This window comes from Gossypium arboreum, chromosome 1 (genome assembly GCF_025698485.1).
Source record: "Gossypium arboreum isolate Shixiya-1 chromosome 1, ASM2569848v2, whole genome shotgun sequence".
NCBI lineage: Eukaryota > Viridiplantae > Streptophyta > Magnoliopsida > Malvales > Malvaceae > Gossypium > Gossypium arboreum.
The window spans coordinates 69,352,883-69,366,633 of NC_069070.1; the positions used below are offsets into that span (position 1 = coordinate 69,352,883).

The 13,751-nt window shown below is 36.9% G+C and overlaps 1 protein-coding gene across 1 annotated transcript; it reads right to left on the minus strand.

Moving 5' to 3' along the window:
- Window positions 1-7,989: 7,989 nt before the first annotated feature.
- Window positions 7,990-13,308, minus strand: LOC128280431 (uncharacterized). Its single transcript, XM_053018579.1, has 5 exons — window positions 13,194-13,308; window positions 13,075-13,103; window positions 12,727-12,957; window positions 9,119-9,325; window positions 7,990-8,199 (listed from the first exon to the last, which is right to left on the minus strand). Exons 1-5 carry the CDS (start codon window positions 13,306-13,308, stop codon window positions 7,990-7,992), a joined length of 792 nt encoding a protein of 263 aa, XP_052874539.1.
- Between the last annotated feature and the right edge of the window lie 443 nt (window positions 13,309-13,751).

The following is a 13,751-nucleotide window of genomic DNA, read 5'->3' on the forward strand; positions in this document are numbered from 1 at the left end:
TAATCTCCAAGGTAAGTTTTCGAGTATCGAAACTTAGATTTTGATTCGATTGAACGAAGTAATAAGCAATCGAAATTGTGCCCTTGTATGTGGCCATTGAGCGAAATGATATTCTTGATTAAGTAAATTGTGCATAAAAGTTTGTTATGAAATTGAAACAAAGATGTGTATGAATGTGCGATTGTGATATCCGGGCTAAGCCCAAGGCAATTGTGCGAGTTGTGATATCAGGCTAAGCCCGAAGGCAATGGTGCGAGCTATGATATCGGGCTAAGCCGAAGGCAATTGTGCGAGTTGTGATATCCGGGTTAAGTCCCGAAGGCATTTGTCGGGTTACCATAACCGGGCTATGTCCCAAGGCGTTTGAACGAGTAGCTATATCCGGTTAAACTCGAAGGTATGTGATTTGAAAATTATAAGCTTGCTGGAAAATTTTCAGTTAATGCACTTGTGAAATTCCCAACAACAAGGTATGTGTTGTGTGTGCTTTGCACACTAGGAGTAAGTGCGTATGAATATTTGCTCCAATGATAAGCGAGTTATCGGCCTTAACTAAGCCGTTATTTGTGTATGAATATAAGAGTTGGGATTGTGAAGTAAGCATGTCATTGAGAAATTGTGCATATGAATTATTGTTTAGCTACTTGAATGCTATGCTTTGGTTGTGTGTAAATTATGGCTCAAACTTACTAAGCATAAATTGCTTACTCCGTTCCTTTGTTTCTCTGTTTTATAGATTTTGCTCGTTAGCGATCGGATTCGGGATCATTGAAGTGAAGTCATCCACACTATCAAACCCCTTTTGGTACTCTTTTGGTTGAACTTTGGATATGGCATGTATAGGACTACCCTCGATTGTTTTAAGTTCTTTGTGATGTATATGTGTGCGGCAATGCGAAAATGGTTCGTAAAAGTGGAGGATGGAATTTGACCATTTGTGCTTTGTAATTATATTTGGTTTCATGATGTGATTATGGTTTGGAATGAGAGTGTTGGTCACATGATCAGCCATTGGAATGGCTAAATATGATCATATGTGGACCTATGTATGTCAAAATTTTAGTTGGCCCATGGAAACCACAAGATAGGTAAAGTTTACCTTGAAAATAGATGCTGGCAGCAGCAGTGGTGCAGATTTGAAAAATCGCCAAAATTTTTAGGATTGGTATTAAATAGTGAATAAGTTATGTAAACGAACCTTGACGAGTCTATTTTCATATGAAAGTAACGAAATGATCATATGAACAGTATACCGAGAGATATTAAAGTTCTCGTGAGACAGGGCCAGGACGGTTTCTGGGTCCCCTGTCGCGACTTTGAAAATTTACTATAAATTATCCAGAAATAATTAGAAGTCATACCTTATATGTGCAGATTCCATTTTGAGTCTAGTTTCATTAGAAACAAATGGGACCAGTATTAAATCCCTGTACAGAGAGATATTCAAGTTGTAACGCGAGAAGGTCAGTGTAGTCGACCCCTGTAACATGGGTGACTTTAACTAATAAACTGTATCAATTGGCCCGACCAAAAATTCTAGAAATAAATTCATGGATGGATATATGAGTCTAAATTCAGGGAAAATTTACAGAATCAGTTTCCGAGTTTTGAAACTCGAGATACGATTTTTAAGGCGACAGTGACGCAGTTTTCCAGCTTGTCTGGAAAGGCCAAATTGGTCGGCACTTTAAGAGGATTTGTCTCGTTAACCCCTCGTGTCCGACACCGGCGATGGTCTCGGGTTCGGGGTGTTACATTCATACTCACATATTTTAGACAATAAATATCACATTCAAATAATTTGATGACTCGGTTTAGCGGTCCCGAAACCGCTTTCCGACTAGGGTCACTTTAGGGCTGTCACAGAAGTGGTAAAGAATTGTAGGAAACGAAAGTGCACAGCCAAATCTTGAAGAAAGAAATTGAAAAAGAAGTGACACATCCAAGTTCCTCTAATGAAGTTCCAAAGACATTGATTAAGCCACCTCCTTTTCCTCAAAGATTAGCTAAAACCTGTAACACCCCAAACTCGTCCTAGACGTTATGGCCGAATCTAGCAACGTCACATTGAAGTGTTTTTTTTTTTTTGCAAAGTGTGATATCATTGAAAAACCCTTCCCCAAATTAACTTTGCTGCATGATCTTATTGTTGTTTTTGAAATGTGTCATTCATTCTAAACTTGTGACCCTATCAAAAGGTATTTACTTTGAAAACTTTTGAAAGTCAAGATATCGCTTTATAGCGGAAGCTTTCTAAATCGATTGTGTTCTTATGCTTACTTAGTAAAAACGTTGTTTATTTTTTAAAACTCAAGTTCCTAATACTAGCAGTTATATCCAAAGTAAATTAGAATCCCAAATTAAAAATAAAATCCAAAGAAGCCTTATTACATAAAAATACCCAAAATAAAATTACTTATATTTTAAAAATCAAACACAGAAATACATGCGGTAGTGTGGCCACCTTTGAGTCCCTCGCAGTACCAATCTGCCTAAGACTGGGGATTACCTGTACAGATAAACAGATGGGTGAGTTATGGAAAACTCAGTGTATAATCCCATATCAAATAAACGAACTGTGAGTAAATACAGTCTGGGCCTAAGCCCAATCTAGTGACAATTTAGCGTCAGTTAGGGCCTTAGCCCATTACAGTATTAGTATCAGTTTGGGTCAGAGCCCATTTCAGTGACAATACAGATATGCAATCAAAGATCCTACCCAACCAGCCTCTACATTCCATCTCCGTCCAACCCTACACTCCATGTGGGGATATAATCAACCCTCCCATTCCTACACTCCAAGTAGTACCAGTTGCAGCATTAAACAATATTTACAGCAAAGCTGGCAGTACAGTACACTTACTCCGATCATAATAAAACCCATCGCCATGCAACATATCACGCATCATGTCATGTCGTGTCATAATGTCATACGTGTATTCAATATGTTAAAAGTGGCATGCTCAAATATAATCATATATCTCATAGGGGCATAACAGTCATTTTATTACACAGAGGCATAATAGTCATTTTATCACACAGGGGTATAATAGTCATTTTATCGACTAGGGGTCCAGGTACACTTATCGACCCAACAGTAGGTCCACAGTCATCTTGGGTGGCTCGTGCAAACTTAACAATCAAACAATGAAAATTAATGTGTGGCCATATAAGCCCACACGTCTATATGGCCCACATAACCTAGAAATGGCCTTGGCCGTGTTGATTACACAGCCTGGCCAAATATTTCCCACACATTCGTGAGATTCACCCATGTGGGGCCTACATGCCCGTGGGGCAACACAGCCCAATTCGGCCTAAGCCCATGAAATCTCTCACGATGGCCTCCACGATCAAACGCCCATGTTTAGTCACACGGGCTACCACACGAGCGAGTGTATGCTCGTGTAGTGTCAACATTCACTTATTCTGACTTTTGTCGATTTCCATATTACACACCTTGCTTGTGAAAGTGTTCACACCCCTCTTGAGCACTGCCACCTAGATTTAATTGAAGTACACCATTAATCTCAACATAATAGGGTTAAAACGACCCCTCTAATAATATTTATCTAAAAGATTGGTTACGCCTTGCCTTTGTCGACCAATTAGGCTTGCACCCCTTTACCCGTCACAAGAGATTGATTACAAGCCCTTTAACGATTACCTGTATCCCAAACCAAACTTATTAACTGTAACTGTATGCACAAAGTCTGAACCAAGTGCATAACAACTTACCGAATGTGTACAACCGTGAATAGGAGTTAGAAGCAAATGACCTACACTCAACGATCACACGATACCACAGAGGCAAAGGCTAGAACCAATACATTCCTAGTAATAAATGGCAGCAAAGGAAAATATTAGAAGGAAGATTATTATGGTAAAGAGAGGGAGAGAAAACAGAGAAGAACCGTGGTCGAAGATCAGTTGACAAAACTGAAACAAAATAGAGAGAGTGAGAGAAGAGAAGAGAAAAAAAGAGGGAAGGAGTATTCAATCAACACAATACCTGATGGAGGGAAGATAGAAGGGTATTCGGCCAAAGATCCAAAAGGGAGAGCATGTTAGGTATAAGAGTAGGGGAAGAAAAGGAAATCGGCTAACAGGAGAAAAATGGTCGAAAAGGGAGAACAAAATCGTAAAACGTAGAAAAAGACACCCGAATGGTCAAAGCAGTATTCAACCTCAAACAAGGAAGTGAAAAGAAGCAAAAAGAAAAATTGGCAGAAACCGAAAAAGGCAATGAACATACTAACCAAAGCCGAACCTGAGAAGTAAGAATTTTAATTTGGCACACACTCTTCCACTCCCTTCAAATTCTTCATATTTTTCTCCCCAAATCACTCTTAAAATCACTCACCCAAATCCTCACTTATCCACACCCCTTAACTACCAAAATTCCCTCCATCAACCTTTTAAAATTTGGCCACAACTCCCCATACTCCTCAAACACTAAAGTTTCGGTCAAACCACAACACTTCCACAACATCAGCAGCAAAATAAACACTCCTTTGCATTGTAGAGACTCGAACCCAAGACCCTCAATAATAGTAACATGCCAGTTATCCCTTAGACCAGCAGGCCCTTTTTGTCATTGTAACATCCCAAAATAGGGCCTAGTCAGAACAGTGGTTTCAGGACCACAAATTCAGCGTTGAAATATTTATTTTATGATTATTATGAGGTCTAGAATATGAAAATATGCATGTGCTAAAGTTTCATGAGGAAATTCTATGAGTAAGGTGTCCAATTGGTAAACAAAGACCCAATTGAATAAATTGCAAAACTTGGATTCTAGAAGCAATTTCTATGAAATTGAATTAGATTATTAATTAGAAGGTCTTAAAGAGAAATTTTCCCAATTTCTAAGTTTTTGGAGAAAAATGGGCATGTGTGGATAAAATTTTAAAGAAAGGGCTTAAGGGTATTTTGGTCATTTGGCTAATTAATGAAATAAAATGGGACAATAAAGGAAAAAATCAGCCATTGTTCTCCCTCATCCGGCCGAATTTCTCAAGCCCTCCATAGCTAGGGTTTTCAACATGTTCAAGCTCAATAGTAAGTGCTCCTAAACCCCATTTTTAATGTTCTTTGTATTTTGGAAATCCCAGTAGCTTACTCTCTCCATTTCTACCCATATTTTGAGTTCGGGTTCATGTTTGTAAAGTGACCCATGTGTGACATGTTTATTTTTTGATGTTTTATGGAGGAATATGAAAGTTATATGTGTGATAAACATCTTTTTCTAGGTGATTTTCATGAAAAACCCTTAAAAGGACCTTTTTGCAAAAGGTGTAAAATATGTGGTAAAAATATGAAATAATGGAGAAATGTGGGCTGCCATAAGAGGAAAGAACAATCTTCTAGGCTCGGGTAAGGTAGAAATTGCATGCATTTTATTATACGAGCCTAAGGACTAAATCGTAAAAATGTGAAAGGTTAGGGGCAAAACTATCATTTTGTCCAAGGGTGAAGTTTAGGCTCAAAAAGAATAATGTGAGGTATTGATGATTCATTTTTATTGGTATAGACCCCAAGGAGAAAATTTTAGTGGTTGATCAAGGAAAACGAAAGGTTCCGAAATAATTAAAACGGGAAACCGAGATGAATACCAGGTAAGTTCGAATAACTTTAAGTAAACTATTAATATGCCTAATTACGTGTGTAATGAATGCATGATATTTAATTATAGTGATGGCATGAAAATCCATGAAATATATCAATAATAATGATATGATAATAAATGTCCTGGTTGAAGTAAAAAGGGAAATTCGATGGATAAACCATGGCTTACATGACTTGAGATCCTGCATGTGTTGCAGAAAAAGATTTAGCCCAGACGGGTAATCCGTTGATCTCAAATGTAGAAAGGGTCTAGCCCAAACCCGTGTTCCTTGAGTGATCGAGCCTCTCGAAGAATATGTGTGCATTGTGGATTTAGCTCGGATGGGTAATCCGATTAGGGTTTGAATTTAGCTTGGCATGGTAATTCAGATCCCAGCTCATTGAGGGTGTTTGTTGCTATAAGGGATTTAGCCTGTACTGGTAATCTCGACATCACCTTATGAGTTTACATTACGGGGGATTTAGCCTGGACTGGAAATCCTACCGTAAGATGTGAGGTTCACGGGAGTGCATACATGAGATGACTGCTCTTATGACTTGACAGTAAATGGATAATCCATCGAGATTTTTTGAGTAACTCAACAGGATTAATATGTGATACAAAAATGAAAACGCTGAATGATGAGCTCATCTTAGATAAGATACATGGTGTGATATTATGTGACTAACTTGTTGATGGAGTGCATGTGATAGGGAAACCATTTCATACTTGTTGGTTTATTTTCCTAATATGGTTGCATTCTAAACAAATTGGTAAGTTTATTTTCAAGATATTCGGGCTTACTAAGCATGTAAATGCTTACCCCTCTCTTTTCCCTGTCTTACAGAGCCCATGGACTCACGAAGATTGGAAGATGATTGCAGAGTCAACACACTATCATCTTGTCTAGCTTTGGTATACATATACTCTTATTTTGTTCAATGGAATGTATAGGGCTTTTGTTAATTTTGTAATATGTGTCATTTGATTAGCCAATATGAAGGTTTGTAAGGTGTACATGTCCACATACATATGGCCATAGGATTTGGCTCATTTTGTTATAAGGTATGACCTACATAGTTGTGTATATTTGTGTTCTAATGTTATTGAGATGAATGAATCACAAGTAGATACACATGTAACATGACCGAGTCACATGGGATGACTAGACCATAATTGGCAATGAGTTATAATAATGAGCCAATCTTGAATGTGTTATAAGGCATAGACATTCTTGATACAAGAGAAATAATCCTAGCATGTGTAAGACTGATGAAATGAGGTTTACATGCAATAAGGTTCATCGAGGTCATTTGAGTGTATAATTAGGCCTGACTATATATTATGGAAACCTATAAGTGAGAACATATGTTAGAGGGTGACCAAAGGCTTGGAAAATAGCTTAACATGGTCCACAAAGGTAGAAACACGGGAGTGTGTCTAGACCGTGTGTGACACACAGACCACCCAATGTGCGTGTGGCATAACCGTGTGTCCCCTGCACCTAAAAATTTTAGGTCAGAATGCATAGTAGTAAACGCATGAGTAGAGACACGGCCTAACACACAGGTGTGTGTCTTGGTCATGTGCCCCTAAATGCATGCTGACGTCATAAACATAATGCTCGAGTTTTAAACACGGGTGACCACACCGGCGTGTCAATGACGTATGAAGGACACGGGCCAGAGACACGGGCGTGTGCTTGGCCATGTGAAAACCCCTATAGGTTTGAAGTAGAAAATAAATTCAATTAATTCCACACGGGTAGAGGACATGGGTATGTCCCAAAACACATGGGCATGTGCAATGTCTCCACATGGGCATGTGAGACATCAACTCATAATTTTTCTTAAATTTTTATTAGGTCCTTGGTTTGGTCTCGGATTAATTTCAATGTACGTTTGAGCCTCGTAGGCTCATAATAGAGACACCAAGATGCTATTGGATTGGTTTCAAATTGGAACCAAATTTTATGACCTGTATTTCCCGAAAATGTTCAAGTATATGCCTGGTAAAGCCTCATACCTTGTCCTGATTCGGGTACGGGTAAGGGGTGTTACAGTCATGTTATACTCACATTAATTTAAAGGCCTACTAACTAGAGATAGGGTTTATTCCTTTAAAAACAAATTTTTTTTGCACATGCCCAGGTTTGAACCCAAGACTTCTCAGACTCTTCCCAAGACACTTAACCACTGAAGTAGACACACAGTTGTGTCACAACCATTCAAAAATTAATACTTAGGATTTTAGGGTGTTACAACTCTACCCGCTAAAAGAAAATTTCAGCCTCGAAATTTACCTGATCAGAACCGATGAGGGTATTGTTGTCGCATCGTCTCCTCAGGTTCCCATGTGGCCTCCTCAAAGTTGTGGTTATGCTAAAGATCCTTAACCAGTGGGATAAACTTATTTCTTAAGACTTTTACATCACGATCTAAAATCTGGACCGACTCTTTCTCGAAAGTCAGATCTGGTCTAACCGCAATCTCCTCAACTGAAATAACATGTGTGGGATCAGAGCTGTAGCGCCTCAACATAAAGACATGGAATACATCTTGAATCTGGTCCAAGTCCAGAGGTAACTCTAGCTGATAGGCAAACAGTCCCACATGTTTCAGTATGCGGTATGGCCCAATGAACCTAGGGCTCAACTTGCCCTGCCGTCCAAACCTCAGTACCTTCTTCCATGACGAGACCTTGAGAAACACAAAGTCCCCCATAGAATACTCATCTCCTTACGCTTTAGATCCGCATACGACTTCTGTCTATCTGATGCCGCCTTCAATTGATCCTGAATTAATCTAACTTTATCTTCAGTATCGAAACCAATTCAGGGCCCTAAACACGCCGCTTGCCCAACTCAGCCCAACAGAAGGAGTATGACACCTACGACCATATAATGCCTCGTAAGGTGTCATCTCTATGCTAGACTGATAGCTATTGTTATAAGAAAAATCTACTAATGGCAAGTAATCCTCCCAACTACCTCAGAAGTCAATCACACAACTCCTCAACATGTCTTCTAGTATCTGAATCACCCTCTTTGACTGATCAACTGTTTGAGGTTGGAATGCAGTACTAAAGTCTAACCTTGTACCCAGAGCTTCATACAATTTCCTCCAAAATCGAGACGTGAAGCGAGGATCCCTATCAGATATTATGTAAATTGGTACCCATCAGTCTCACTATCTCGGACACATATAGTTTAGCCAGCTTTTACAAAGAGTAATCAGTACGAACTGGTATGAAATGGGCAGATTTGGTCAATCGATCATGATAACCCATACTGAATCCTTATTTGTAGGCATTAAGGGCAGCCCACTAACGAAGTCGATAGTCACTCTCTCCCACTTTCGAAGCAAATCTTAACTGGCTGAAGCAACCCTAAAGGTAACTGATGTTCAGCCTTAACCTGCTGACAAGTTAGACATTTACCCACAAAGTTAGTAACTTCACGCTTAAGATCTGGCCACCAATATGACTCACGAAGGTCTTGGTACATCTTACTTCTACTAGGATGCATAGATAAGGGTTGCTATGAGCCTCTCGTAGTATAGACTGCCTCAAATCAGTATCCTTCGATAAGCAGACTCTCCCACAGACACGGAAACAGAGCACCCCTTCTCTATTCAATCCAAAATCCACAGTATCCCCACTCTCAACTTGCCAAAAATGAAGACCTAGCGACTCGTCTTCCAACTGTTTACCCTTAATCTAATCAGTCAATGCCGGTTTAACTTGAAGTTCGGCCAACAGACTACCATCATCAAATATGTAACAGCCCAATTTAGACCTTAGTCGGAATGGTGGTTTTAGGACCACAAATCTGAATCTGAAAAATATTTAAATATTATTTTCCATGTTTATTAAATGTGAATTTGCATGTGTGAAAGTTTCGTATGAAAAATTGATCGTTTGTGTGCTTAATTTAATAAAAGGACTTAATCGCATAAATTAAAAACTTGATAGTTTAAAGCATATGGGCTGAATTGTTAATGGCTTTTTAAATTAGAGTATTTATGTTGTAAATAAACCATAAACATTTGTGATGGAAGGTAGTGCCCATCTTTATAATTGTTTCATATTTTATTATAAAGGATAAATAAGTAATTAATTTATAAGTTAATATATATTATAATAAAACATAAAATAAATTTATATTCATTTCATTCTCTCATCACTGAAACTAAATAAAAGAAAAAGAAACAAAAGCTTTGTGATATTCAGCCATTCTCAAGCTTGATTCAAGGTTAGTTTGGTTTTGATTTTTGATAATTTTTACGTTTTTGAGATCGTTGCTTCGAGCACTATCTGACCCATGCTTGAATTTTTTATTTTGATGAATATTTTAAGTTATGCCATTGATGAAAGCTTTGATTTTTGGTCTTTGATGATGAAATATGGAAGATATGTTTTAGATTAACATGTTTTATATTGTAGTTTTTGATAATTTTGAGTAATTACGACTAATTTGCAAAAATAATAATTTGAGGGACTAAAATGTGAAATAAATGAAATGTATGGACTAGTATGAACACTAGGAACATTCGACCAAACATGGGTATCTTGCAATTTTGCATATTTTGTGTTTTGTGCAATAAGGACTAAATTGTAAAAAGTGTAAATGCCAAAGGTAAAATGGTAATTTTCCCATTTATGTGTATTTGGATTAAATTGAATGAAAATATATTTGAATGAGCTTAATTTGAATATGTTTAGATCAAGAACCAAAGAAATCGGATTTGGATCGGGGGAAAATGAAAGTTGTCGATTAGCTGTCCTGTTTCGATTTTTCATCGTCCGAGGTAAGTTTATAAGTAAATAAATGTTGTTAACTTTGAATAAATACTAGATTTATATGCTGAATTGAATTGTGTAAAAATATATACATGAAAGTCAAATTTGAATATACTTGGAAGTTACATGTAGAAGCTCGATTTGATTAAGTTACAACGTTCAAAAGCTCGTTTGAATCATAGGATTTTGATATGTATTTTCAAGTAAGACCATGTCTGGGACATTGGAATTGATATATGTGTTTTCGTGTAAGACCATGTCTGGGACGTTGGCATCAATATATGTGGTTACGTGTAAGACCATGTCTGGGACATCGGCATCGTATTAGATTCGAGTAAGACCCTGTCTAGGACAATGGCATCAATATGAGATAGCATGTAAGTCCACGTCTGGGATGTTGGCATTATATGACATATGTGATTATCTGAGTATCTTATTCAAATCCGAATGGTTCAACGAGAAATGATAAATTACGTTTGAATGTGAAATCAGGTTAAAGTGAATAGGTACCTAAAAGTTATTTGCCTACTTAAAAGTAAGGTAAGTTGGTTATTGATATGTAATATAAGTTATAAGGGTGCTAATGGTGATGTTTGTGTATATAATAAGCTATATGTGATTTAATGAATAAGCATGTGATATTGAAATTTTATTTATATATATATAATCGATTATGTAATGATATTGTGGATTTGAATTAAATGATTTTTGATGATGGATATATGTCTTTATATTTGGTCAAGATAAGGTTATATATGAATGTATATAATGTTTATGAAATTGCAAGTTTGATACTAAATGGAATTAAGAATTATGTATTAATTTAGTTAAATTGATTTCATAATGCTTTTGAGTTGTTTATTTGCTTAAGGCTTACTAAGCTAAGTTAGCTTACTTTGTGTGTATATATTTGTCTTTGTTTTATAGATTTTTGGAGATCATTACATGCTCGGGAACCGTCAGTAAAGTCAATCGCAATATCGTTTATTCTCAGTACTTATAAAGGTTTTAAATTTGAACTTATGGCATGTATAGGCTATATTATCTTATGGACATATATGATTTTGATATGTATATATGTTTAAAAGCCTTGTGAAAATGGCTTGTTCATTTGTTAAATATGGATTTATGGTTTGATTAAATGATGTGGTTGAAATTTTGGATGTGTTTGGCATATTCAGTTATGATATATATATGTGTATTGTTAGATGTGATTATTGCTTGTAGTGGTTGGTGAAAGATAAATGGCATTTGAATTTGATTATGAGATGTGGAATAAATATTGTTTGTCTTGAGTAATGTTTATATATATATTTGATATTTGAGGTGTGAATTGGACTTATAAATGTATATGATTTGATATGTTTGGAAAGGTGTATCACTTATTGTGGTTAAGACTTGTATATAGATTGGTGATTCAGTTTGCTTATTGAAATGAAACAGATTTTGATAAATATTTGGTTAAATTGTGTCAAAGAATTATACATTTAAAAGTTGATTTGGTCAAGTTATGTGCAATGTTATAAATATATATATCATGAATGTTGGTATTCGGCAATTAGTATGGAAATTTGATTATTATTTGTCAGGTGATATTTGTTAATTGAATAATAGAAATTTGTTTAGTAAAGAAATGGTCATTGAATGAAACACATATATTAGGCATGATCATATTTGGCTAATGCTTATAAAAGTGACCAAATGAATAGTTATTTTAGTATTATAAGATGTTAATGGTTTGCATGCTAATTTGGTTTTTGTGCTATTTGATATTTCACGCTTATAATAATTGATACAAATTATTTTATAAGGATTTTGATATGCGCATCTGTTTTGTGTCAAAAAGGTTATAGTCGACATTATTTGTTTACGATTTAATTTTAGATACAAGTTGATTAATATGTTATAAATTGTTTCTTAAAAAGCTTAAATTGATTATTTAAGTTTATTAATGATTTGAATTTGAATTACGTGTTTGAGTATGTTTGTGATTGCCTGAAAGCCATGTCTCTTCTAGTAATATCTTGTAACCTATTCCGGTGACGGAAACGGGTTAGGGTGTTACAATATAAGCTGAGACGAGCAAACATTGCTCTCAGATCAGTCATAGCCCTACAGCTTATTGCGTCGGCCACCACATTGGCCTTACCAGGATGGTATTCAATCGAACAGTCATAGTCTTTAAGTAGCTCAATCCATCTCTGCTGCCTAAAATTTAGTTCTTTCTGAGTGAGGAGGTACTTGAGGCTCTTGTGACCAGTGTAGATGACACATTTCTCACCGTACAGATAATGCCTCCAAACTTTTAGTGCAAATACCACCGCGGCCAACTCCAAGTCGTGCATTGGATAATTCGCCTCATGAGTCTTAAGCTGGCCAGGCGCATATGCCACCACCTTACCCTCTTGCATCAACAGACATCCCAACCCAACATGTGATGCATTGCTATAAACAGTGAACTCTTTCCCAGACTCTGGCTGTATTAAGACAAGGGCCTTAGTCAGAACTTTCTTAAGATTCTCAAAACTCTCTTGTTGTGCATCGGTCCACTAAAATGGCACACCCATACGCAACAGCTTAGTCAGAGGTGCAACAATCAATGAAAACCCCTCAACAAATCGTCAATAATACCCTGTCAGTCCCAAAAAACAGCGAATCTCAAATACATTCTTAGGCGGTTTCCAATCCAGAACAGCTTTAATTTTTCGAGGATCAACCCTAATCCCTTCAGCAGATACCACATGGCCTAGAAATGTTACCTCTCATAACCAGAATTCACACTTACTGAACTTGGTGTATAGTTGTTTCTCCTTCAGAATCTGCAGAACAACTTGGAGATGTGAATCATGATCATATTCAATCTTCAAGTACACCAGGATGTCATCAATAAAAACCACCATTAACCTATCCAGATAGGGTTGGAACAGTCGGTTCATCAGATCTATAAAAGCTGCTGGTGCATTCGTCAGTCCAAACGACATCACTAGGAACTCATAATGATTGTAACGAGTCCTAAATGCTGTCTTATAAACATCAGTATCTTTAACCCTCAGTTGATGCTACCCCGATCGGAGATTAATCTTAAAGAAAACTGAAGCTCCATGAAACTGGTCGAACAAATCATCAATCTTCGGTAGGGGGTACTTATTCTTAATGGTCAATTTATTCAATTGCTGGTAATCAATGAACATATGCATGGATCCATCCTTCTTTTTCACAAACAAAACTGGTGCTCCCCAGGGAGACACACTAGGTCAGATGAACCCACGCTCTAATAATTCTTGAATTTGGGCTTTAAGCTCCACAAGCTCCTTCGGTGCCATTCTATAAGGGGTGATGGACA